Source organism: Stenella coeruleoalba (assembly GCF_951394435.1).
Source record: "Stenella coeruleoalba genome assembly, chromosome: 13".
Classification (NCBI taxonomy): Eukaryota; Metazoa; Chordata; class Mammalia; order Artiodactyla; family Delphinidae; genus Stenella; species Stenella coeruleoalba.
Genome location: NC_137159.1, coordinates 80,837,403 through 80,864,422, shown reverse-complemented (window position 1 = coordinate 80,864,422; position 27,020 = coordinate 80,837,403). Strand labels below are relative to the sequence as shown.

Sequence of the window (27,020 nt, the reverse complement as noted above, 5' to 3'; positions counted from 1 at the left end):
GGGCCTGCTCTGGGCTGAGCCAGTCGCCGGTGCCGCTGGGGGGGGCGGAGGCGCCGTAGAAATGTGTCGGTGACATTGAATGGGGAGACTGAGCGCGAGCGAGGCGCGCGCGCGCACACACGCGCACACACGGCCCCGCTCGCTCCGAGATCCCCGGCCACGTAAGTAACTATTAATACCGCCTCGCAGAGAGATGCGGGCGTGCTGAGCTCGGGGATTGGCCTCGGGCACCGTCGGCCGTCCCCTTCAATTTTAAGTACACATTCCTCTTACCTCCGGTTGGGGGAAGAACAAAATAAAAGAAGAAGAAAAGCCGTCAATTTTCTCCAAAACAAACCCCGCCAGGCAATTTGGGTTGAGGGTAAGGGGAGACGGAGTGGTTGCAAATTATTCCAAGGCGACATCCAGTTACCGAACGAGAAAGGAACAGCGCGGGTTGACTGGGCTGGGGGTGCATCCCCTTCCAGGGCCGGGAGGACCCCCGGAAGCTCGGAGACCATTGATCTACCCTTGTCCCTGCCCGCACTTCTCGCTTTATTCGGAGGACGATCTGGAGCGCGAGGGAGCGGCGACAGCATGAGCCGGTGCTGACCTCCGCCCGGCGGGCCAAGCCCTGGGCTTTGCCGTGGTACCTGTGCCCGGACCACAACTCTGTGCCCAGCTTTTGCAATCTTTTGTTGGCAGCGCTGACCGCTCTAAGTTAAATGCTCCCTTGCTATTTTTTTTGTCTGTTTGTTTAAATTCTGGAGAGCTCTTGCGGTCTTGGAAAAGCCTCAGACGCCATCTACAGTTAAAACGTAGGTAACTACCCTCTCCGGCACCCCCCCTTCCACGCCCCCCACCCTTTCCACCAAAAAAGGGGGTGCAGCGCGGATTCTGTCTGCGGTGCGGCGCGAGCCGGTACCCGTGCTTATTTCCTTTTTCTTTTTGTTTGGTTTCTAACGCGCTGAGACCAAGCAGCGGCCGTGCGCTCCCCGAAGATTGCACAAACTACAGCCGGGCTCCTCCGCCCCGTCTGCGGTTCGGAAGCCTGCGTGGGGATCGCTTCGGGAGACCCGGCGCTGCAGCTCCCCACCTTAGCAACCTGGTTACTCGTCTAGATCCACGCTGGAAGAAGAGAAAGAGAGAGAGAAACTAAAAGTGCGAAGATTCTGCAAATCGCTGGCGGCTTTGGGGTAACAAAAGGACCCGAGTTGCTGCCGACCGAGGACCCCCGGGAGCCGGGCTCGGAGCAGACAAGGTGCCCGGCGGCGCCCATTTGGGGGCTTCTAACTCTTTCTCCACGTAGCCCCCTTCCCGTCCCCTCCCCTCTCGTTCCCTTTTAAAATCCGTGGCACCGAGGCGCCTGCAGACGCACTCGCCAGCGACTCGTCTCTCCAGCGGGTTTTTTTGTTTGTCGAGTGCGATCCCCACACTCATGAACATACACAGGTCTACCCCCATCACAATAGCAAGATATGGGAGATCGCGGAACAAAACCCAGGATTTCGAAGAGTTGTCGTCTATAAGGTCCGCCGAACCCAGCCAGAGTTTCAGCCCGAACCTTGGCTCCCCGAGCCCGCCTGAGACTCCGAACTTGTCGCATTGCGTTTCTTGCATCGGGAAATACTTATTGTTGGAACCTCTGGAGGGAGACCACGTTTTTCGTGCCGTGCATCTGCACAGTGGAGAGGAGCTGGTGTGCAAGGTAAAGAGCCCGGGGTTTGCTTTTGCTTTTTTTTTGTCTTTTAAGAAGATCCCCCCGGCCTTTTGGAGGGGGCCGGAGGGGGCGGAAGGTTGCCGAGCCCTGCAGTCCGGGAGGGGGGGGAGGGAGATTCGCGGGATAATTACCCGTGGTCTCGTTAAATGGGGTTATGTATTTATTTGTTCCTGTTCGACTAGTTGCGAAGTTTTTAGAGCGTTGCGGGCAATGCGGCGGGCTGCGGCGGGGGCGTTTTGGGGAGAGCCCGCGGCGGGGAGGGCGGCGGGACTGCGCGGGGGCCACGGCCACGCGTGCTCCCAAGGGCTCGTGGAGCTCCTCCGCGCGACGCCGGGTCCCGCTGCCCGGGGATTGCTCCCTGGGTCCAGCCCCCTCCCCTTTCCAACACCGAGGAGGGAATCCCCCGCTAATTTTAAGGCGCTGATGACTTGGTTCCTTTCGCAGCCATTGTTCTCAGCAGCGTGCAGGTGTTGAACCTTTGTTCCGTAGGTGCCCCTTCAAAGAGACACACAAAGGTGTCCCCTCTGGCTGAGCCCAGGGGCCCAGCGCGGGGAAGGAGTTCACAAAGAGCTTGCTTCTGCCAGGAGCCTTGAAAGGAGGGTTGGGGGTGGAAATCAAAGCCGCCAGCGCACCTTTGGGTGCAGGAAATTGTGAATCCTTTGGGTCTTTTCCTCTTGTCTCCGTTCCTTCTCGTCTCCAGCTCTCCGAGCCGGAGCCCCCTCGACCCTGCTACTCCACCCCTCAGCACACACCGTTGCCTGTATGGTTTAGAGGCCAGCATTTGGAGCCTCGGGGATTCACAGTGCTAATGCAGAGATGGGCACTTTCCTTTCCTTTTCGTCTTTGACCCTGAACTGGTTGGCGTCTGTGTTGAGTGTGTCTGTGTGTCTTTGTGTGCGCCCACAGGGCTCCAGACAAGGGGATGAGCAGGAGACTAGTTGCAAAAAAAACAAACAAAAAATGAAGACGGTAGAGCAGGCTACCCAGGAATTGGACATAGATCAAGAATTCACTGTTGCTTAATTTTAGATTTGCTCACTGTTGTTTTTTGGGGGGAGGGAGGTAAGGAGGTGGTAAGGAGTGGGGACCCCTGATGTCTTTGAAATGGGCACTCGGCACAGCTGTGCTGCAAATAATGCATCACACTTTTACCATCAACCACAGGCTGCTTTGTGGACTTGCTTTCTTTCATAGGGGACTGGAGTATTTCATTGTGAAACATGGGTTTTGTGAAGGGTCTCCAGTCTGTTTTGCAATTGCTCAGTTCAGACGGCTGGGGATAATCAGAGACTCTTTAAATATTTCTCTCTGCTTGTACTGAGCATTTGGTATTTTGCACCTTCTCCAAGCTATTGAGACTCAGAGCAGCTATTCCCAGTTAACCAAAATTCAGTAGGCTATTCAGAGCTGGATTGAATTCTCAGAAGACCTACAACGTTGTACAATGGGGTAGTCATCCTTTGAAATGAATGAATTCCACAGAGCTGCCACTCTCATATGAAATATGCACAATCACCCAGCAGTGAGTGTTTTCACTCCTTTTGCTAAACTTCGGTAGAGCATTTTAATATTTTTCAAAGGCTGGAGACGCGTTTAAGTCAAGGGACTCTGCCGCCAAATTCTGCAGAAGCATCTTGCCCGCTATTTCTTTGTTTAAAGGCAGAGGTGACTCTGGCTCCTGCTGTTTCTTTCTCCCTTCAGATTTTTCAAGACATATTTCACTTTGGGCTGACCTTATAGTGTCATTCGTAGACTTGCTCTCTGGCCTGAAACTGTACTTAATCGGCTGGTTCAGTTCTTGCAAAGATTGAATCAGCCCCTCACCAATTACCATGCGGCTGCAAGTGGATTTAAGTGCAGTATCATTGTTCTGCTTGACAGAGGTCATCCCTTTAAGACACAGCAGCTTCTGTTTGCCTGCCTTTTTACCAGAGGTGATGTGGGTGACTTCTTATGCAAGCACAGTTGTACATAACCTAGGAAGCTCCAAGTGGTTTTATAAAGCTGCTTCTATGAACTACCCTCACGTAGGCACCGTGGACTTACTGCAAGGCTCAGTGAAATCTACACACTGAATTCCAGTTCCTTTTGACATCTTAGAATATAGAGTTCGTGTCTCCTAGCTCTGTGTTGACCCAAGAAAAAAAGTCTTTGCAAAAACAGATCCAATGTAAAATGCCACTTACAGAGAACTCTGTAGAGTTCTGTAGGACATAATTTGGGAGAGAGAGACTGGAGGGTCATTTAACCAAAATAATCATGCCTGTTTATTGTCTCCCTGTGCCTGCTTTAAGCTAGGCAGATGAAGGAAGGGGACTTTAGGGGGTTCTTAGCTTACTGTTTTCATGGAAATGCTTGTAGCTACTGTGCAGATTGACATAATTACTATCTTGACAAAATGGGCACTTTTTTTTTTTGCAAAGGCTGTGAATGATGGCCTAATCTCTGCCTTATCTGAACTGTCACATTATATAACGAAGGCTCCAAATTAAACATTTAAAAGAAGCTGGCAACCAGGCTTATGGCTTGATTTTACACTTGAAGGTGATGGTTTAAATACCAATCCAAGCCCATAAATGCCTGTTATAGCTACTAATAAAAGTTTGGTTCCTACCCATTTGGGAAAACATAAGTACTTGCTTTATTTTTCATACTCTGTCCACCATCTTGGAATTTAATTTAGTCTCTTCTACAAAGGGTATGGCTGCATTTTGAAGCTGCCATGAATTGTTTGATTTTTTTTTTTTTTTAATTTTAATGTCCATCCAGTTTTTCAGCAGCAGGACAGGATAATAGACTAAAGGTACTGAGCAAAAAAAAAAAAAAAAAAAAACTCCTTTTATTTTTTAAAAATGCAGCTCGAAGCAGGAAGTATGTTATAAATAATCCTAACTCCATGAGTACTGGCGACACAGCCTGAAGCCTGGCTCTTCAGATCCCAGCATCCTCCTTATATAACACAGTGTTTACATTAGCCACTGCAAAGCCTTTATTGCTCTCCGGGAAATTTTTGAGGCTTTCCTGGGTTTCTGCTGCCTGCAGTCTGGGTGTTAAAGTTGACTCAAGCATTTCAGATTCCTAATTGAACGGACCTCTGAGGTCACCGCTCGCAGGTCGTCATTTGACAGTATCAGGGTGTGATTCGTGGTCTCTGGGGACACTGAAGTATTCATTCTTCAATTCTAGGTTATAGTGGCAGCAGCTGTGCCACTTTCCTGAGATGCCTCATTATGGTTCATTCACAACGTTACTTTGCTTCCTCGCCGGGGTTCGCACCAGCCCTCCCGAGGTTCTTAGGAGGCCGGTTTGACTCACAGATTTTTGGGGTTTGTTTTTTGCAGCTAAGAGAGACTTAACTCATGGATTCTTAAGGAGCAGCCTGTGTCCCTGGCTGGGTTTTGGAAAGCCCGTGAATCCCCTTAAGACAAATCCAGTATTATACATGCTTTTGAGTGGTCATTGTCAGCTAAGAGGGGACAGAGCTTTTATCAGATTCTCAGGTGGGATCTGGACCCAAAAAAGGTCAACCATGTTCTAAATCAATGTCTTCAGTTTCTGAAGAGGAGGGAGGCCCAGTGATTCTGAGGGCTTTATCCCCTCGTGCGGGTTATTGGTGGCCAAGCCAGGATTAGATTCTCAGATTTGATTATTCTAGGCCAGCGTTTCCCACACACACTGCAAAGTGATGATCAAGGAGAGTATGTTCTAACTAATGAAAAAGAAATTTAAGAAGCTAAGCGATGGTGAACCGATAACATTCAGTGTATTGTAAGAGCAATCCTGGCCTCCCATGCTTCCCAGCAAGGCACCGTCGAGCCTGCACCTCACTTCTGCTGCACCAGATAGACTCATCATACTCACATTCCCAGGCGGGTAGGAAAGCCACATTCCAAACCCAGAGATTTGTATCCCTGATTTAGTGGAGCTCTTGAAATGAATGAAGGCGTTTTCTTGTAACCCCAGAAAAATCTCTGTAGTGTTAATTCCTCTTAGATCTGTCTCCAAAAGGTACTGAGGATGGATTTTCTTTCTAAATAACCCCACAATGAGGTGGCATTTCACAGCCTTATTCTGATTCATAGAAAATCATTGCATAACTGATTCATTGAGCTAGATATCTGTGGAGGGAAGAGAGAAAGGAGCGTGTCTGCTTTCTTAATAAGAAGGACTGTGTCCTTTCCTGGCTCTGCCACTGGGGGCTTGATTTGACTTGTTATCTGAGCCTCAGTTTCCACATCTGCGAAATGAAGGTATTGAATTAGGTAACCTTCAGTTTACGCATTTAACCTATTAATTGCTGTTATGTTGTATACTGCTATACAACCCAATTATGCAGCACAAAACATGTTGTCTACAGTTGCTGTAGCTGTGTAGTGCTGGTGTACTTTTTTTTTTAAGGTAAATAAGGTGTTATCTGTGCGGCTTGGGATGGGTCACTTTCAAATTTTGCCTTAATTTTTCTATAAACACAGGGGATTAGGATAGAGAGAAAAAAATCATAAACTTATTTGTGATTTGTTTTGTGTCATTGTGTATACAGTTTGTGTAATACAATACACAGCCTGTGATACGCAACTTGTGTATTGTATTACATCTGGCTGAGCATTCTGACCTTCGTTTTCTCCTATAATCCTCCTGACACGGTGAGTCAATCACTTGCCCTTTTGCACACGAGGACTCAGAGGCTCAGAGAGGTCAAGCGAGCTATTCAATGCCACACAGCTGGTAGGAGGCGAGGCCAGTGTGGTCTGGGTCCAAGTTTGGCCCACGTTTATGGGAGGCATCCACATTCTGTGACTCGGTTGTACAGGATTTGGTTGTACTCTGACTCTTGGTCTTGTTCATCCTGCCCTAGGTGTTTGATATCAGCTGCTACCAGGAGTCCCTGGCCCCCTGCTTTTGCCTGTCTGCCCACAGCAACATCAACCAAATCACCGAAATCATCCTGGGGGAGACGAAAGCTTATGTGTTCTTTGAGCGCAGCTATGGGGACATGCATTCGTTCGTTCGCACCTGCAAGAAGCTGAAGGAGGAGGAAGCGGCCAGGCTGTTCTACCAGATCGCCTCAGCGGTGGCCCACTGCCACGACGGCGGGCTGGTGCTGCGGGACCTCAAGCTGCGGAAATTTATCTTTAAGGACGAAGAAAGGTGAGTCTCGTTCCTGTCCAGGCCCGTGTACTAGAGCAGGCTGCTCAGAGAGGTTGGAGTGGACGTTGTGTTTTGCTGCCTGCCGTCCAGGAGAGGAGGAGGGAGCGTGGAAAGACAAAGGGAGGTGGGTGTCGCAGTGTTTGAAGTGCCCTTAGAAAGCAAATTGCCGCTCCTCTAAGAGATGTTATCAGATGCTCACAAGTGCCAGATTATTCCGTGACCCAGTAGTTATTTTCGTCTTGGTGTCTTGAACTCTGAAGGTGGCTGCCAGCCTGTGTGGCACTTTCTGTGTGAATAAGGCAAGATTTTGAAAAGCTCGCCTTCGGAAAGCTCCACGCCTGGGATCAGTTGTTTGTCATTCATTCGTCACTCATTCAACAGATATTTCCTAAGTCTGTTCCTCAGGATGAATTACAAGTCTCAGTACCGTGACTATCAAGTTTCATTAGCTAGTCAATGACCTATAAAGGAAATGTTACAGACCCTACATACACTTATGTACTGGGTCAGGTGGGAACTGAGGGCTGGGATGTCAGTTCTGACTAGGAATTGGAGAGTCAAGAAAGTTTTTATAGGAGAGGTGATTTTGGAGCCAAGACTTGAAAGATGAATGTGTTGTAGGCAATGTGGGAAGGACCGATGTTGCAGGTGAGGAACCTGCCTGTGCACATGCCTGGCAATGTGAAAGTCTCGGTTATTTTAGGAGACGACCGGACAGGATGCTAGGCATCTGGGCTTCATTCATGGTTCTTCCATTAACTCATTACATTCTATTTAGCAGATCCCACTGGGGCCCTGCTTTCTCCTCCAGCTGACTTTGATTGTAAAAACTCTTTCAAGTTCCTTTTTTTCTTTTTAATAATGTGCTTTTTTAGAGGAGTGGAAGCAGCTGATTTATGTCCATTGCTGACTATTCCAAGGATTGTTCCAGGGGCTCTGCATACATGATGTCATGGAATTCTCCGGACTGCCTTGGGCATCCTCAGCTCCCGTTAGCAAAGTGTTTAGTGAAGTGAAGGTTCCATTGTCACAAAGCTATTAAGGACCATCTGAATACAAGGCTAGTGCACATCATTCATTCATTCACTCAGTGAACATTTCGGGGCTACCTTTTATCCGTCTGGAATAGATTTACTATCAGACCTTTCCATCTTCCATTTAGTTGGCCATCGATCCCAGTGGCCTGTGGTGTATTTAGACGATTGCTTGTAGAAGTCTCATGGCATCCAAATGAGAGAGGCCACGTGGTGTGTGCTTTGGTTTTTCCATCTTCATGGTTTGAGCTAATCGGGCAGTAAATGTCTGGGAAGCATTTGGGGATTAGCACAGGTCAAAGGGCCTGTGGTTACTTAACCCAAATGGAATAATTTCATGAACTTTTATAATCCAGCTGAGTATACAAAGTGCAGAGAGCCCCTGGATTTCCTGGACCCACAGAAGTTGATTATTGTTCCATATTTTTACCCATAAAGGAGTATCATAGGAATCCGTGGTGGCCAATGTCCCGGTCTCTGACAGTGGATGGCATTTACCTTTATTAACAAACTAAAGAAGGTCGGGGGCGCTATTTGAAAATCTAGAGTGTGGGGCGATGGTTACTTTTCTTTCAGCTCAGGTGTGTCTGCCCTTGGAGCCTGGAGACCCAGGTTCTTATCCTGTTTTTGCCTTTACTCCACTCTGTGACCTTATATTGGTCCCTTCCCCTTGGCCTCAAGTTCCTCATCCTTTTAGTGTCCTGGCTCAGTTCTACTGGCTCTAAGGTCTTCCCGAGTTCCAACACTCAGGCATGTGCTGCTTTGAATATTCTCATATGGAAAGATATATACATCTGACCCCAGCAGAATACTGACAGAGAGGTATCCTCTTTGTCCTTCAGTGTTCCACCATCCTTGAAGATCTAATAACTCTAACTACAAAAATAAGAGGTAATATTTGGTGACCTCTTATGGTAGGTAACCTCCTACCATAAGGTTATCATTTAACACACTTAATTCTCTCTGCAAATTGGAGAGGTGAGTATTAGCATGTCCATTCAGTAGATGAGGGCTCCGAAGTGTAGCATGGCGAAGTCTCAAAGTTACAGACATGAAAGAGCAGAAATAAGGACATATTATCTCTGTTAAGTCAGCTCTCAAGAAATTCATTTGGCCGCCACCAGGAGTCAGGACAATCAATGATCTCTCTCTTGGGGATCTGCATTTTTAAACATCATCTTTGATTTTGTCTCTTTAGAGAGGAATTTCAGGCATCAGCAAGGACATGGGGTGGGTGACCCATCCAGGCTTAGCACAGCCGTGGTAGACACAGATTTGTGAAGTGAGTCAGAGTAGGCTGGATGTTCCCAGGTCACAGGACATGGGAGCAGAAGCAGACGCTAGAGGTTCCATGCTTCAGCCCTTTTGTTTTGCCACCAAGAAGCAGAGCCCCAGAGGTGAGGGTGCTCGCCCCAGAGCCCACAGCCGTCTGGAAGCAGATAAGGGCTGAGTCTGACCTCACATTTGCTGGTGCAGGGATTCTCCCCCAGGCCTGCTTGTCCTTTACAGGAAGACGTGTAAGACTGCTGATCAGTGCACTGTGGCAAAGCCAGAGTCTTTGATGTCGCAGGGGCTGGAGAAGAAATACCCACGCGTAAGAAGCTTCCAACACGAGAACTGTGGGGCTCTGATGCTCAGTCTGGAGTTATGTTTGACTTATGCAGAAGAGCAGACCCTTTCTAGAAAGAACTAGAAAGAGGCATCTCATGTGAATGTGAAACCAGGACACCACTGGAGCAGGCGTGTCAAAGCTCAATCCTTTTTAACTCCAAAGAGCATTTTCCTTCTGAAAAAGACAACCTAAGTGACAGGCAGGAAGCTGGTCTTCATCTGTTTGCAGCATGTCTGAGCACCTGAGCCCGAGCAGCCCGGCCTCCCGAAGGACCATCGGGGGGAAGGAGAACTCCCCATGCCACAGGCGAGGCACCTGGGCCACACAGGAGCTAGGTGACCTTGCTCAAGGTCTCACAACCAGTCCGATGATGGAGCTAGCCTAGAAATCCTATCATTTCCTTCCAGAGCTCTTTTTCTGCCCCGAATCATGCTGAGGTACCAACGAACTTGCTGTGCTGAACACGACATGTATCTCTGTCTGGGCAGCTCCGAGAAGGTTGCTGTTTCCTTTTCAAGGACATTCTGAATGTTTTCATCAGTAGCTGACAGGACCTTTTTAATTTTCACCCAACCATCAACTTTTCGTAAAAGATGAATAATGCTTAGTGGCCTTCTTTCATCTTGTTTGGTTTTTAACGTCTCGACTTGGGACTGTGAGACGCGTTTTGTCACTCAGCATATTCTAGTTCCCAGGGGCCACCGAGTTTCATGGTAGAGTCTCTTTGTTGGTCTGCACGGTGGCTGTGTGGCAACCTCGCTTGTATTTCCTGAGAAGAACAGGACTCAGGGGCCCTGGGATCTCTTGGGGGCCATGCTGCTGGCAGCCTTCACTTTTGGTCCTAATCAATAGGACCTAATCCATAGGTATTTCAATAGGACTAAAGCTTCTTCCTCTCTTGACAGCAACGAAGCGTTAGAAACAATAGGTTGAATTTGAAAGCTTTTGAAAAGTTAGGTGACGGCATCTGTGTCTGTTCTCTGATTCTTAATGCATTGGTCCTATGATGGGGGGGCGGGGCATAGAAGAGACTTAGGAAGCACTGCTTTATTAAACTTCAAATCACCAGACACTTCTTTTGCACTCTATTTTTTTTTTTTTTTTTTTTTGGCCGCGTTGGGTCTTCGTTGCTGCGTGCGGGCTTTCTCTAGTTGCGGTGAGCGGGGGCTACTCTTCGTTGCGGTGCGCGGGCTTCTCATTGCTGTGGCTTCTCTTGGTGCAGAGCACAGGCTCTAGGTGCACAGGCTTCAGCAGTGTGGCACGCGGGCTCAGTAGTTGTGGCTCGAGGGCTCTAGAGCTCAGGCTCAGGCTCAGTAGTTGTGGCGCACAGGCTTAGTTGCTCCACGGCATGTGGGATCTTCCTGGACCAGGGCTCGAACCCATGGCCCCTGCATTGGCAGGCGGATTCTTAACCACTGCGCCACCAGGGAAGCCCCTCTTTTGCATCTGTCTTCTCTCTCTCAAGGATGTGCTTCTTGTTCCTTGATGATCTTGAAAGTGATAGAAGGTGAAAGCATTACATAGTGATATTGACTGTGCCCCACGTGGTTCAGAAAGAGACCTGCCTCCGGGCTGACTTCTTTTGCACAGATTTTCCATTCTGGACCATCTGTAACTCTTGAGTCCGTGGCCATCCACGGGAGCATTCTTAATGGCACTGTCATCACCGCAAGTCCAGTTTCCCACAAGTGGCTTTGCAGACATCATATACAAATGACACCCAATGTTCTATTAACCCTGATGCCAGGGCGCCTTCTGCTTCTGTGTTGAATCAGCAGCACCTCAGATTCTTCTGCTTCTGTTTTATTTGTTTATTTTTATTTTATTTATTGTTTTATTTGAGCTAGATTCAAATTCTGGCTCTACCACTTATTAGCTACCTGATTAAGTCATTTCATGCTTCTGAGCCGCACTTTCTTTCCTCAAAGCAGAAATAATAATTGCATCTCTGTAGGGTGGTTGTGAGAGTTCAGTGAGATGATTCTGTGACTCACAGGGCAGGGCAGGCACTTACTAATCAACAGCTGCTCCTAGAGTCATTGATAAAATGGTACCGTTATGGGGGAGCAGTTCCCAGAGAATGGAGAATGCAGTAACCATTTCCATGAAGGTGGAGCCCTTGTGATGGAAGGGTTCAGATTTAAGCCACTTCCTCCTCTTTCTTTTCTTTAATTATAATCACTGGATCCGTATTATGAGGGCGCCTGACAGGTCAAGTACATGTGGTGTGGAACCTGATGCTCAGAAGGGCTAGAAGGTTGACGCAATGTACCAAAGGCAAGGGGGACAGAAACACAGGCAGGGAGTGAGGGATCCTGCCCCAACAGGCCTGGACCGGCCACTGTGCTTCTGCCCCTGTGCTGCTACCTCTCCTCCCTGCCGAGATGCTTCTGCAGGGCAGAGCCTCAGTCATTTTGTTTGTGTTTTGAGGAAGTTAAACCCCTATCTTGGCTGAACTTGCCCTGGACACACCCTTTGCATCCCCAGTTCCTGTCGTAAAATCTGAGATGGTCTGTGTGCGTAGGAGGGGCCCCCTGTTGGTTGGGGCCCTGAACCTGAGGAAGAGCAGTGCTCAAATTCCCAGGGGGTGTGCCTGCGTCCTCCAGCCCCTCTCGCCCTGCTCTGGGATTAGAGGGGTCTGCTTGGTCAGTCTACTCCTTGAGGCGCATGGTTCAATCCCAGCCTCTAAGGGACAAGGCCAGTTATGCCCGTGGAAAGTGAGTTGCTGTCTGGATTCCAATCTCTCCTCTTGCACTTATTCATCACCTTAACTTTGACAAGTTACTTCACCTCTTCTGCCCCATTGCCTCGTCATAACGAGAGGACTTTGCTCCTGAAATTAAGTGAATTAACGGCAGTGAACCTGATGCTGGGTGCGCAGCTGGCCGTCAGCACGAGATCCCGCTGCTGTCCTTGGCCTCTTCTGCACGTGCTGTCTGGCCCTCTGGGTGACACGGGGCCAGTCTGCTGACTCAGGACGTAAAGAGCCCTTTAAGCTGGTGCATCCCGGGCTGCAGCGGGGCCACCTGAAGAAAGCGCCAGGGGCAGGGCTTGTGCCTACAGCAGTCCCCGTTTGCCAGCTGGATTTCTCCTCTCCCTTGCCACCCCTCACCCCAGCTCCCTGCCCCCAACCACAGTTCAGTGTTGACATTTCTTTGCCCAGAAATACCCCATGTGAAGGAGAAGACGGCTTCTGTACATGTTTCTTCTTTGGTTTGGAGATCATTATCTCTTGACGCCACGGGTCTCATTTCCTCTGCTTTGTGGAAGCCGGTCAGTGCTGTGTCTGCCACAGGGGACTCTTCGGAGGAACCCGGCGGCCTGGGGTTTTCGGTAGAACAAAAGCCCTCTGCCCAGGCGCCAGAGGACCTGCACCTCCCTGTGGGGTGAAGGCCTCTTCCCTCCCACACCGCCCGAGGTCAGTGCTCTCTTTCCCGGGTGTTAGTATCCATAGGAGTCCTCCCTTTAGATCTTCCAGGTTTTCCTCACCTCTCTTGGGGCTTAGTATCTAACGAAGTACAGAGGGCAGGCACTGGATCCCTGGAGACCAGACTCTGCTTTCTGTCATCAATAGTGATTTACGTTGTAGGCTCACTGGATTTTAGGGAAACACCTTGCCTTTTTGCTTTGAAGGAGCCAGAACTCCTGGAATTCTCTTCTTCATGTTGACCACTTTGATGTACACGGGGCCCATCCTTAGGGAAAGCTCCTCTCCCCAGATCCTTCTTCTCAGGATGTGTCGGTGACACCCTCCGGTAGCGCCCACACTTGCCTCCGTCATAGCGTGTCTCCCGCTCTGCTGTTATTGTCTGTGGGCATCTCCAGACTGTCCTCATCTCCTGCTGGCCTGGGAGCTCCTCGGGGTCAGAGGCTGTCTCATGCGCACGTGGTGGGCACTGAATGACTGAAAAGGCCTTTTACTGAGTAGGAGCCGCTCAGATTGGATTCTAATGACAGAGTGAGGGGGGCAGGGAATGTATTGATCTAATGGTCGTCTCGGTCATGGCCCAGATGGGAGCCCAGAATGACTAAAACTTAGGATCTCCCACGTAGACACCGTTTTTCAAGAGAACTGTTTACAGAGCTCCACATCAAGTAACAAATCATTCCCATTTTGATTTAATGATTTATGCAAAAGTGACATTTATCTAAGATACCATTATCCATGTCTGCGGTGGGTGTCATTTTATTTAAGAAGGGCTTCAGGTCACAGTTAGAGGGGAGGGCTTCCTCAAGGTTCTGTGCTTAGAAATACACTAAATAGTGGCAATCCCAGCAGGATTTCTGGCTGGGCTCTTTACTATTGGGGCTTAATAAATTAGCGCATGGGCTCGACTGGGACCCCTCAGGCCAATGGAGCAGAGGGCACAGCAGTGAGATTTTTGATTCCTGCACTTGACCATTTGACCTTGGCCTGCCTTCTCTGACATGGGTTGGAGATGATAAACTTAGGGTATCCAGCACAGAGCCTGGTGCACTGCAGGGACTTAAAAAGGTACCTGTCAAGCATTCAATCCCAAATCTGTCACACTGAAGTTTAAGCTAATACTTGAGATTAATAAAAACAGCACTAAATTAAAAAAGAAAAAGATACCTGTCATGACTGCTGTCCGTCATCCTCTATGGCTGTGAGCCTCATACCCCAGCAACCTGTAGATTCATTTATTTGTTCAACAGATATTTATGGAGCACGTGGTATGTACCTGGCACTATTCTAGGTGCTGGAGACACTGCAATGCCGAATGAGACAGAAGGCCCGCTCTCACGGGACTTACGTGTTAGTGAAATAATATCTAGGGTCCACCATGTACCAGGCCCTGTTCTAACTACAACACTTAAATGAATTTCATCTGCATTAATTACTATATTTAAGTGAAGCCATTTAAACCCAATAAGTGAGTTCTGCTATGGTTATCACCATTTTACAGATGAGGAAATTGAGGCTCAGGGTCGTACAGCCAGTCAGCACAGAACTGGGGGTTGTACCCAGGAGACCTGGCTCCCAAGGTTAGGTCCTCAAATGCCACATTAGCTGCAGAAATAGATGCCACGTAAAATACACCCTTGTGCTCAACCCGTAGAAGGAATTTTCGTATGCAATTAGGCGACAAGTGAACAGCTCGAGGACCTGGCCGGCTGGAGTCTAAGTAAAGCTCAGGACTCGGTTTTCTCTGAGCAGTCTTGGCAGACATAGACTCGGCCACCAGTTAACTAACCCCACGGGCAGTCCTAATACGTCCTGTTGTTCCACTTTGCGGAGTGGGTTTGGTTTCCTCTGCAGAACTATAAGCTGTGGTCCATTTATTATTTGGACCCTCATGCCTAGCACAGGACTTAACATTATAAGTGCTGGTGAATGTATGACATTTGACTCAATGGGGGGATGAATAGCCCCATATACCCTGGAGGCATAAATATTATAAGAAAAAATCCCCTAAATATACTGCTGGAAGAAGACAGTGGATGGAAACGCATTTTAAACGTCCTTTATCCAGCCCTCGTGGGAATTTCTCTAAACCATGCCCAGAATCCAGTCTATTTGAAATTTCTTTGGATTCTAGACATTGCAGTTCTTGAGCAGTCACGCCAAGATGCCCTGAGCTCTAGACAGCAGGTTAGAGCTGGGGGCATCTCACAGACGCGAGAATCACACTATCTTGCAAACGTTTATTAAGCACCTGTTATGCGCTACTTGCTGTGCTAGGTATTGGGGATACAAGACTCAATACCAGAGTCCTCCCCTAATGGAAGACACAGTGCAATGGTTATTTTTAACACCATGTCAGAGAGGAAGGGTGTGCGTTAGAGAGCTGTCTGCGAGCAGGAAGAGGATATTCCAACAATGGAGTGGGGTGTAGAGAAGGATTATGTCAGGGAGGAGATGGGCTCCTTCACAGGGCTGTTCCGAATGATGGAGGAGGGAAGGGGAGGGGTCCCGAAAGTGCCAGGAGTAGGTGGGGAGGGACTGCTGGGGAAGGGTACTCTGAGGCGGGGTGGGGGCAGAGATAAGGCTGAAGAGGTCTAGGGCCTTGGCTTCATGCCTGGGACCTTGAACTTGATCTGAAATTCAGGAGGAGCCATTGAAGTTGTTTTCTAGTCAGGGCTGGGCGGAGTCACGTTGTGATTCCAGAAGTGTGTGTGGAGGATGGACTGGATGGGCATCCCCTTCAGAATGCTGAACCAAGACTCAGGCAGTTGGCGTGGGGGGGAGGGAGATTTAAATCCAGCCCTTTTATCTTTGCAGCTAAAGAAATCAGGAGGGGAAGGTCCTTCCCCAAAGTCCTATAATGTGTTAGTGACACGACCAAGAGCAGAACCCGGTTTTCTGACTCCCTGAACTTGTTCCGTCTCTGCTCAGGCCACCTGGGGAAGCCCCAGTTTAGGACCCTGCCAAGGGAAGCATCCCCGTCCGGCCCAGTGTGTGGACCAGCCGCTCACAGCGCTGCTGGGGGTGGCGGGGCTGAAGGGACTGGCCTGAGCCCTGCCCTCACCACACCAGTGGGGCATGGATAGGAATGTTCTGGGCCCCAAATCATCCGAAACAGCACCTCAGGATGTGCCTGCCCCTTGGAAGAAACTGGGCTGGTGGCCCCTTGGGGCAGCGCTGTCCAGCATGGAGCAGGGATGATTGCCTGGGAAGCTTTCCTGAGAGGCTCAGTCGACTGATCTGGGGTCACTGATCTGGGGTCGGGGGAACCTCGGGGACCCAGGTCTCAATGCAGGGGAGCGAGCGCTGGATGGAGTATCACGAGGAGTCTGAGCTGCGTCTCCTCCCTTGGATGTCCTGGCCGTTCCTATGACGACGGCAGGCAGGCTGCATGGGGGGGGGGGCGGGGTATGGCTTCCCCAATCCCACCACGGCCCTGATGAGTCGGACGCGAACGTGCGTCTGCACGCCAGCTACACAGGCTTTTACATCCTGGCTGGGCGGCCGGTGCCGTGGAAACACCTGGGTGCTTGAGTCCGCTTGGGTTTCTCCTCCCAACTGTGCTGTTTCCCAGCAAGTGACTTCATCTTTCCAAGCTGCAGATTTCTCTGAATCAAAGCGGTGCGGGAACCACCACGTCCCAGATTGTGGGGTAGTGTCGTAGGGCAGTCAGAGGATATACTGCCTTCTAGAACTTACCAGCCCTCCCTAGGTCCCCCTCCCCTTAGACTTCTCCCCCCCACCCCCACCCCCGAGTGGTTCCCTTACTGGCTTACCTGCTGCTCTCTTGCTAATTTGTGAGCAGCTTGATCTAAGTGCTAGGTCTGTTCACTGAATCTCCGGGAGCTGGCGCATCCGTGGCTCTCAGAGGGGACTGCTGGAAAGATCTATACACACAAGAAACAGAGGCTCAAGGGAGTAGTGATTTATTGGACAGTTTAGCGACCTGGGGAGTCCCAGTGGTGGCTGCCAGGCTAGCAAAATGCAGCCCATGGTGCTCAGAGGTCTTCCTTGAGTCCCCCCAGCAGTAGCCCCAGCTGGGACCCTTGCTTGACAACTGGACCGGCAGCCAAGGGTGGCTTTGCAGTAGCGGCTGTGGCGGACTGCGGCTGACCTTTCTCCCTCGACCCTTTGCCTGCTTGGACCCACCCCACGGAACGGCCTTCAGTGACTTCCGGACTTCCTGCCCAGGCCAAGCCCACTTGGTCTGGCTGAACTCCCAGCCTGGCCCCTCCCTGGCTGACCCTGTCCTGATCTCTTCCTGCTGAGAGCCCAGGGTGGGTTTTGAGGTTTAAAAGCAAAGGATGATTTGCTTGCGTGTATACCTTTCTTCTATTTTGGATAGAAGCACTGAACACGGAAATCCAGGCTCTGTCACTCACTTTCCAGGTGGCCTTGGACAAGTCACATCTGCTTTCTGTACCCCAGTTTCTTCATCTAGTAAACGGGCAGGTCCAGCTACCACCATCCCCCTCATAAACTATAGCACTTAGATCATGTATGTGATGGTTTTGTAGGTGCTCTGGTGCTGAATAAACCCGGGGCCATATCTGTCTCCATAAACCCAGGGTCTCCCTTAAGCAGTTTCTCTGTCTTGGACACCAAGTAAATCTGTGATGTTGGTGCCAGCGTGTCTTTTGGAGAGGACACTGGCATTAGAATCCTCCTGACGTGGATTAGAGCTCAGTTTTTTCAGTTACTCTATGTATGACCTAAAACATTTCATTCTCTGTGCCTCGCTTTCCTTATTTTTTAGGAAGTGGCACATATAATATTTGCCTTTCAGTTTTGTCATGAGAAATAAGATAATGTAGACTGAAAAAAATCCCAGCATTTTATAGATGTTTAATTCGTGGTTTCCTGTTGTTGTTACTACAATTATTATATCAATATCAGGATGTTATAGAGGAAGGGTTGCAGTCCCTATAGCTTCAGAGTTAAAGGAAAGGTAAAATCGGGAAATCTGAAGCTAGAAGAGCTCTTTTCGGGCCATGTACCATTGGTTCTCATTTTACAGAAGGGAAACTGAGGCTGAGGTCGATTTCGTGCCCCACAGGGAGCCACTCAAGCCTCTGCTGAGAGTGGGCAGGACGTCAGGTCGGGGCTTTCAAGGCGGGTGCGCATGCTCTGTGCGGGTGGGGAGTGGAACTGCATCCTGCTGGTTCTGGCTTCCGCACCTGGCTCGGGATCCGAGAACAGGAGGCCTGGCACTGGGCTGCGCCTGCACCTGGGACACAGGCGGCCCCCGTGTAAGCCTTGTTCATTCAGAGGTTGAAAGCAGAGCAGGCTGTTCCCCGCCTGTGCCAGGGACAGGTTGCAGAATGCACGCAGGGATGCAGCTTGCAGGCCAAATCAACCCTGCCTGGGGCTCAGGGCTCTCTCCTCCAAGAAGCTGCAGGAGATAACCACTGTCATTTACAGCTCTTTGGCCACACAAATCTCCACCATCCTCCCTTGTCACTTTCAGGAGTCTCTATTCTTCATGTACCATCTCTGGTCTCATCACCTCCATGAAGCCCATCCTGATTACATTAGTCAGTACTGAATAATGTGAGCAGGAGTGAGCTGGGCACATATTTGGGGGAAGAACATTCTAAGCAAGGGGAAAAAAAAAAAAAAAAAAACAAGTGCAAAGGGCCCAGAAAGGTACCGGGGCACAGAATTCATGTCCATTTCAATCTTCCTGAGGCTCGTACATCTGTCTTCCCCTCTAGGCTTTGGGGCTGAAGGTAGGTTCCTTATCGTAATAAGAAGGTTAGTTAGTTTCCACCACTTTTTGCCGACTTGCTATGCTACGCTCCTTGATAGATGCTGTACTTGCATTGTTTCATTTAATCTTCACAAAAACCGAGATGATGGGTGTGACTTGTCCTGTCTGTGTCTCCCGTGACTAGTTTATTTGAATGACTAGGGCCATCTGATGCTCCCGTTGAGTTTTATGAAAATCGATTTCTCGGCCTGGAAATTCCTAATCCCCAGACTGATGAGGAGCCCTCAGAAGCTGGAAGACTATTCATTCATTTCCTCCCACTCTGGCGGGCGCAGGCGCTCCGCCGGGCACTCCCTGCAACACTCCTGAGAGGAGAGGGCGAGGCCCTCCCCCATCCCCGGGGGTAAGCTGAGCCCCAGAGACCTCTGAAGGGCCCTGCAGTTGTGTGGCACGTCTGTGGGGACCGGAACTGGAACTCCAGCCGGGCTCGGGCCCGCGACCTATTGGCACCCCGGAAGGGGTCCTTGTTTAAAGACGTAATCCAGGCTTCTTGCCTCGACCCTTGCCTGGGAGTGATGTAAACAAGTTCAGGATGTTCCCAGAGAGGCAAGGTCAGAAGAATGCCTGGGGCGCCGCATTTCCTCCCCGTCCTTTTCTAGGCTTCTCTCAGCCCACCCCGGGGGGGACGTCTGCACGCCTGCGCAGAAGCAGCCGGCTCCCTGACCCTGGGGCGCATGCGTGCTGCGCCTCGTGAGGGGGCGGCTTCGCAGCCCCGCCAGCCTGGGTTGCGTTCCTCCGGCCGGAGCTGCGGCGGCGCGGGTCTGGCATCAGCTCCCCGCCCGGAGAAAGGCGAGCGCTCAGCCGCTAACTAGTCTTCCCCACAAATGAGCTGACCTATCCTCTCTATTAGACTCGGTGTCCCCGTAAAGGAATAATAATTCTTGCCTTGGAAGTTGATTTTATACATCTTAAAAAAGAAAATATATGCAGATACCTCCTCATGCTTAAATGCAGAGACGGTGTTTGATATCTGGCACTTATTAATTGTCAGAGGCAGCATTTGAACCCGGGCCTCTGACCTCAAGACTTGGAACTGGCCTGGCTTCTGTGTGGCTGTGTCGCTACCGGCCGCACCGAACGCCATGTGACCACAGATCCGGATGCTCCCAGCCGGAGGCTCGGCCTCTGAAGGGAGGAGGAGGCAGGGGCCGACGGATCAGCTTAGGGGCAGCGGAGGTCAGCGGCGCATGGAGTGCTTTTTGATTAATTAATTTTTTTACCGCCCTCAGATTCCTTAGGTATTTGCATAGCTCCTGAGTCCTCGTCTTGAGTTTGGGGAGGAGAGAGGTGAACTCGGGGAGGGGGTTAATTGACAAGAGGGAGACCTTAACCGTTTTCGAAGGCCCTTGTCCATAATCTGGAGAGGGGTTCCGGAAGAGCGGTGAGGATGAAAGTGGGGTCCCTGCTGCCCACGGGAGGGAGGGGGTGGGGTTAACGGGGTGAAGGAGAAAGTCGGAATCTAGGGGTGTGACCCGGAAGGAGATAAGAATGTAAAAAGGGCTTTAGAATCGGCTTACAGCGAAGAGCTTGAGGTGGGGAAGCCCGTCCCCTGAAAGGTCCTGGACGCCACATCTCCCTCCTGCCCTCACCCTGCCAGGCACCTGAGGTGTTGTAATTTACAAAGCCCGCCCCCCGTAGAGCCTTCACCTGGCCTCCACTTAGTCCTGGGAAGGTGTAACTCCTTTACCCGGAGCAGGGGCCGTTGTTCCTTTCAAGGTGAGCTCCCGGGCGCTCCCGGGGCTCAGCAGCGTGACTGTCCCTTTTACTCTTCGATCGAGGGATTGAGTGTGTACTGTGTGCCGGCTACTAGTCTAGGGGCCGGAGATACCGCAGGGAACACAGGTGGTTTTCTCCACGTTCAAAGTGACCTTAGCCACCTGCCCGGGAGCCCCTGGAGGTGGGGAATGAGGTGAGGACCCTGAAGCGACCACTGGCATCATAATACAGAGTATCAGTGCAGAACCGTGGACGTGTAAGTGCGTAGTATTCCCGGCGGTGATGAGGGGATGCGGGATTCTGGGATGGGGCGCTACTTTGTATAGAAGGGTCAGGCAAGGTCTCTTTAATCAAGTGCATTTATTTGACCAGAGACCTGAAAACACTGAGCGGTGCATGTATCTGGAAGAAGAGCATTCCGGGCAGGGGCCTGGGTTGGGTGGGGAGGACCGTGTGCAGAGGCCCCAGGAAGGACTGGGCTTGGTCGGCGTATGTGAGGACCGGTGCAGGGTCTGGAAGGGGGTGCGGGGCGTGTGGGTGAAGATGGTCGTCCCCGCTTGGACGAGCTGAGACAGCGGCGGAGGGTTTCGGCGGACACACGGGGCTCCAAACACGAACCTTCTGGTTCCAAGTCTCATTCCACCGGACGATAGCCCCTCGTCACACAGATGCGACGGCTTATTATTGTTATTTGCCCTGCAATAATTCTTCCCATAGCTGCTCTGCTGCCAACACGGTGAACCTGGAGGTGAGGGAGCCTGGCTGGTCCCAAAGCTGGGCAGGAGCTGCTGCTGGGGGGGGGGGGGCGGGGAAGCTGCAGAGAGAACCCACTGCGGCCTGTGGTTTGCGGCCCTTCCCCTCTGCCCTGTGGGTTTCACTGACTCACCTCCAATTTCTGAACATCTGGTGAGGCTGGTGTGAGTCAGCTCCACCTGCCACCTTAGATTAGAAAAAGGAAAAGGAAGAAGAGATTTGTTTCTAATCCGCTCAATTCCAGATTAGCACATCTAGACCCTTCCTATTTTTACAGATCATCACTACAGGGGGAAGAGAAGGGCATGTGCACTCCAGATTATAATAGAATATGGGTGAGCAGATAAAGAAGATGTGTTGCTATATATGACAGAAGCCCAGAATGTTAAAACCGGCAGAGACTTTAAGACTGTCTTGTCCAGATGGTTGCACAACTGTGTACTTAATGCTACTGAACCGTACACTTAAAAATGGTTAAAATGGTAAATTGTGTCTTATGTATATTGTACCACAATAAAAAAAAATAAAAAAGAAAAGAAGACTGCCTTGTTCAGTACTCTGCTTTAAGGCTGAGAACAGAGAGGTTTAATGACTCACCCACAGCCACACAGCAGATAAGAGACATAGTATGGCCTGGAATCTGCTCTCCTACCTCCTAGCCCAGCACCTTTTCCAGTGACCACAACTATTTCTTGCCCATTGATGGAAATTAGGACCGGGAAGTAGTCACCCTTTGGTCTTGGAAACTCCTGTAATCCAAATATAGGATCTTAGAGTCAGCCCAGGGTTTCATCAGACCTTTTGCTCTAGAGAGCTCCGAGCAGTTCTCCTGGGAATAACTTGAGCCTCGCCTCCCTTCAGTGGCTCTTAGGGGAAAGGCTAAGACCTGCAGTTGGAGAAAGAAAGAGAAGTAGCAGTGGATGGACCTGAGTCACGGGCTCTGATTCAGGCATAAAGCCTTATTGTGGTTTCTCCGAGCAGTTTCCTATTCTCGGCTCATCTGAGCCTCCTGACACCTCAGGGCAGCAGGGTAGATGCTTTGATGGGCCCTTTTGAGATGAAGGAACCAACTGATAGGAATGATACTGACCTTGTAGGACCTCGTTGGCGCTATCCATTCGGTCCCAACCCCTAACTCTAGCCCCTTTTCCCCGTCCCATGTCCCCTTCGTGGCAGACCATCATCAGTGTGAGGGAATGGGATTAACTGAGTTTACAGGGACTTGGCAGTGGAGGTGTTCTGGCCAGGAGAGTGAGAGGAGGGTGTCAGTTTAAAGCACTGAAAGGTTAATAATGCCTAACTTTCCACTCAGAGAACAGCAGGGCAGGGACACAGGAATTCTTGGGAGGCTCCTGGGCTAAGGAAGGGATGCTAGGCTAGGAGCTTGGGGGCACTGAACACATACTTATTTTGTACTTGGTGATGATATCAAGTCCTTCTGCATAAAGGTGAGAGGTCCGTTCCAGGGACTCAGAGTTTAATGCAGGATTTCTCCACCTCCGTTCTTCCCCATCATACCCAGGAGAGTCCTGCATCCATCAGCGAGCTCAGTGGTCCTTAACTGGTGGGGGAAAGATTCACACACACACCCATGTACCCACGTGAGACAGAATCACATATGTGCTGGCGCAAGTGGACTATCTAGTTAACCTGAGTCACATATGTACCAGGTCAAGGACCAGACCCTAGGAGTGTGATGGGCAGGACAGGAGGCAACTTCAACAGGAAGTCTTGGAAAGAAGATGAGGATGTTGGCTTTGGAAGGACTAGGTAATGGGTTGCACTCCTGATTGAATGTTCCCTGGCTCTGCCTGTGTCCTAAGAGAGGCAGCTTGGTGCAGTGGAAGGAGCATTCCTGTTGACTTAGGAATACGTGAGGTCAAGTTTTCTCTATTTCCCAACTAGAAGGCTCTGGGCAAGTTACTCAAGCTCTCTGAGCTTCCATGTTCTTTTCTGTAAAATGGGGTAATAAAATCCTTTACGTCCGAGTAAAGGGCTGCTGCGAAGCCAAAATGCCGTTGAGTGAAAAGTCCTGCTCCTATGTTGCATCGTGTTCGCCACAAGTTTGCCAGAAGCTGTGGACAGAGCTTCTGTGAGCTTCCCAGCTGGTTGGATCTGAGTTCAAATCTTGACCCAGGTGTGACTTTGAGAGTATGACTTAATCTTTTTCTTCCTCGTCACTAAGGTGGGGCGATAATAGTGCTGTTTTTGGTTTGTTTACTTGCTGAAGGTTGCAGTCCCCCGGTAGATCGTAAGTTTCATGCAGAGTCTTTGCCTCCTGGGTCCCCAGCCCTGGAGTAGGGTCTGGCATGTAGAAGGTGCTCAGTAGGTAACGTTTGGCTGGGCCAATGAATGAATGGTCATCGGAAACATGAGATGTAATGATGGGATTCGTGGGTCTCAGAGCACCCTTATGAGCTCACGTTTTCCTTCCTTTCTTGCAGGACTCGGGTCAAGCTGGAAAGCCTGGAAGATGCCTACATTCTGCGGGGAGATGATGACTCCCTCTCCGACAAGCACGGCTGCCCAGCGTACGTCAGCCCAGAGATCTTGAACACCAATGGCAGCTACTCGGGCAAAGCAGCTGATGTGTGGAGCCTGGGGGTGATGCTCTACACCATGTTGGTTGGGCGGTACCCTTTCCATGACATTGAGCCCAGTTCCCTCTTCAGCAAGATCCGGCGTGGCCAGTTCAACATTCCAGAGACTCTGTCGCCCAAGGCCAAGTGCCTCATCCGAAGCATCCTGCGGCGGGAGCCCTCAGAGCGGCTGACCTCGCAGGAAATTCTGGACCATCCTTGGTTTTCTACAGATTTTAGTGTCTGGAATTCAGGATATGGTGCTAAGGAAGTGTCTGATCAGCTGGTGCCGGATGTCAACATGGAAGAGAACTTGGACCCTTTCTTTAACTGAGCTCACGCCCCACAGTGACTTAGCAGGTACCAGGAGCAAGAGAGGGCAGTGGAGAGGACTTCTTCCAGGGAACACGTATCGCCTGGTTTGGTAGCAAGAAAGACACTGACACTCACAGGCTTCTTGGTTCAAAGAAGGAAAACCGTCAAGGAGCTGACTGAACATGTAGCATGGGGACCAGAGATGCGGGATGGGGGCGGCCTCCGGGGTCCTGTCGGATGGGCGGGAGCCCCCTGGAGCTTCTCTTGCCTAATGGAGCCCCCCCGGAGACTACCCCTGTCAGTTAGGCTGCTTCCGCCTACCCCACTTTCCATTTTGTTCCAAAATAATTGCAGATCCTGATAGAATCAAAACTCTCTGCCTCAAACATACATCTTGGCATCGCACTGTTAGCATTTAACTTCTTGTCATGATTCAGGGAAGGTACCATTGGCCAAGGGTTTTTTTTTTTTTTTTTTTTTCCATTTTTAAACAAGCCAACCACCTATCTGATAATTCATGGGGTTCGTTTAAAAAAAATTCGGTGCACACAGACTGACATGAAACCTGGGTGCTAAAACTAAAAGAAAATAAAAATCCATTTTGTGTCTTTTAATTGCGTTCTTCAACTCATTTCTTCTAAATAAACATTGAATATCCTGATCAGGAGATGACATGTTAATACTTTGGCTCCCTGAAGTGGGGAAAAAAAAATCTCTCCTTTAACCCACTATTCTGTTTTGTGTCCATTGGTTTATGGCAGGAAGCTATTAGAAGTCAAACTTCCAGATGCATTACGGCTATCATAGTTTAAAGAAAGAAAAAAGAAAGGAAGACGAAAGGAAAAGAGAAATTCAACTCCTTTTTTTTTTTTTTTTGGTGAACGATGAGGGCTGCGTTACAGGCATGCCTCTGTCCTGAGATGATAGTGTTAGTGTGAGATCCTGGATGCTCTCGGAGTCTGAAGCTTCTGTAACACTCTGATCTCAACGAAATATTTTGTCTTTGTTTTATTGGCAACTCGTGAAACGAAGCAGGTTGTCCCACACGTATAAAATACAGGGCAGCTATTGAGTTTTCTTTACGGAGTATGATCTTTTTTGGCTTGGAAGCCCCTCTGGTTAGGACAAAAAAACCTCAGTTGAGACAAGCGGGAAGGAAAATAAGCTGAAAGCTGGGATGATATAAATAAAACAAGCTCTCTATCCCCATACGCACCTTTGTATTTTCAAGAACTCTTCTATTTATTAAGGAAAATGTCACATTGTGATGTATTAAGCCAGTACTTCAATTACGGGTTAACTTGGGTAACATGTTACATGCTGTAGTTAACATTTATATATATTTTTTTCTCTGAGTATTTCTGTCCCTGAAATAACCTTTTATTTGGCTTTTCTAGCTAGCTTTATTTGATTTCGAGTGGCAAAATTTTTTTTTTATGGCTTTTCGATTGCTGTATGATACAGAACTCTTTTGGCATCAATATTTGTGTTTCCAGTACCTCAGTTATTTGGATTTTACTGCCTGTATACGTTTTGTGAAATGGTCATGTTTTTGGGTAGGTGACACGTGGACTCTAGTATGTAAATGTTACTTGAATCTGTGCTTCATTATAGTACGTGGCATGTATGTTCAGACCTTGGATGCTTTATTCCTACTTAGCAGGATCCCGGCCTCACGTTCCCAGGAGGGCGGCTTATCCGTTCATTGTTGGGAGACAAGGAGGCCATGGATTTGCTCTTGATTCTATTTTGGTAATGGAAGATGAAAAGGAGAGAGGGTTTTTTACATTCTGAAGATGGGGCTGAGTCAAGAAGGACCTATTTTTCTTCCCTCTCCCTTATTTTTTAAGTCCCCTGTAGGAGGAAAGATTGGTGACATGCATGGTGGGAATCTATGGCCTCTGGTGCTTTGTCCTGTATTTGGTTTCATGTTTTTGTCCTAATCTCTTCAATCAATAAACTTGTGCGTATTTAACTAAACCCCTGGGGTCTGGCAAATGATGATTTTCCGCTATTTGGGGTTTGAGACCACCTCACAACAGCCAGGAACTCATCTGTTCTCTTAGGTTGCCACTTTTTTATGAGGGAACCACTATTATTATTTATACAAAGCAAAACTACCTTTCTGTCGTGTTTGGGCATATGCTGGCCAAATTAGATGTAATATCTCACTGAATTCACACTTTCAGAGGTGTAAATTATGTTCCTATTACAGATTAGGAAATCAGCCCAGAAAGTTGTGTAACTTGCCTGATGTGAAACCACCTTTAGGTGAGTGAAGAATGAACCCATGGCCATTGAATCCCAAGCTGGTTACTCTTTCTAAGATTTTAAAGCCCAGAGTTTCTCAGGGCGAGTGTAATGATAGCTCTGGAGTAGCAAGGCTTACCTGGGACTCAGTGCAGTATCCCACATGATTCCCCAGAGAAAGCATCTGCTGCAAACCTGACAGGAAATCTCCAAGGTGGAGACCACCCAGCTCCCAGAAACAAATGTCCGCCCAGCATCCCTTCTCTCAGTCAGAGATCCAGGGAGTATCAGAGCTAGGTGGGCTCTGTCAGCAGTCCTATCTACCATACACCTCATTTAAGAGACGTACCTCCAGCCCAGAGAGGGTCAATTCAATCCTGAAACGTTCAGTACGTGCCTCCTCTGTCATTTCAATGCAGGTTGGGGAAACAGACATGGAAACAGACAAAGACAGTGGTGGGTAAACACAGGTTCATGGCAGCCCATAGATGAGTGCCCCACCCATCTAAATCGGTCAGGTGGTATCTTGGAAGGGGTGGCCGCTGAATCAGTCCAGAAAGAAAAGGCTTTGGGTAATAAAGGAAGAGAAACAGCAGTCCTCTAAGCTGAGGGGACTGTGAGAGAAAAGAATCTAAGACTTGCCCAAGTAAATGTCCCTCAGTGCCAAGCTGTGGACGGTGCTCATCAAAGTCCTTGCAAAGCAGTGGGTTTGTGGCA

At 49.5% G+C, this 27,020-nt stretch overlaps 1 protein-coding gene across 1 annotated transcript; it reads left to right on the top strand.

Annotated features, from left to right (window-relative positions):
• The first annotated feature begins 368 nt into the window (after positions 1-368).
• Positions 369-26,042, top strand: TRIB2 (tribbles pseudokinase 2). Its single transcript, XM_079941674.1, has 3 exons — positions 369-1,687; positions 6,555-6,847; positions 23,604-26,042. Exons 1-3 carry the CDS (start codon positions 1,418-1,420, stop codon positions 24,070-24,072), a joined length of 1,032 nt encoding a protein of 343 aa, XP_079797800.1. The 5' UTR covers positions 369-1,417; the 3' UTR covers positions 24,073-26,042.
• The last annotated feature ends 978 nt before the right edge of the window (positions 26,043-27,020 follow it).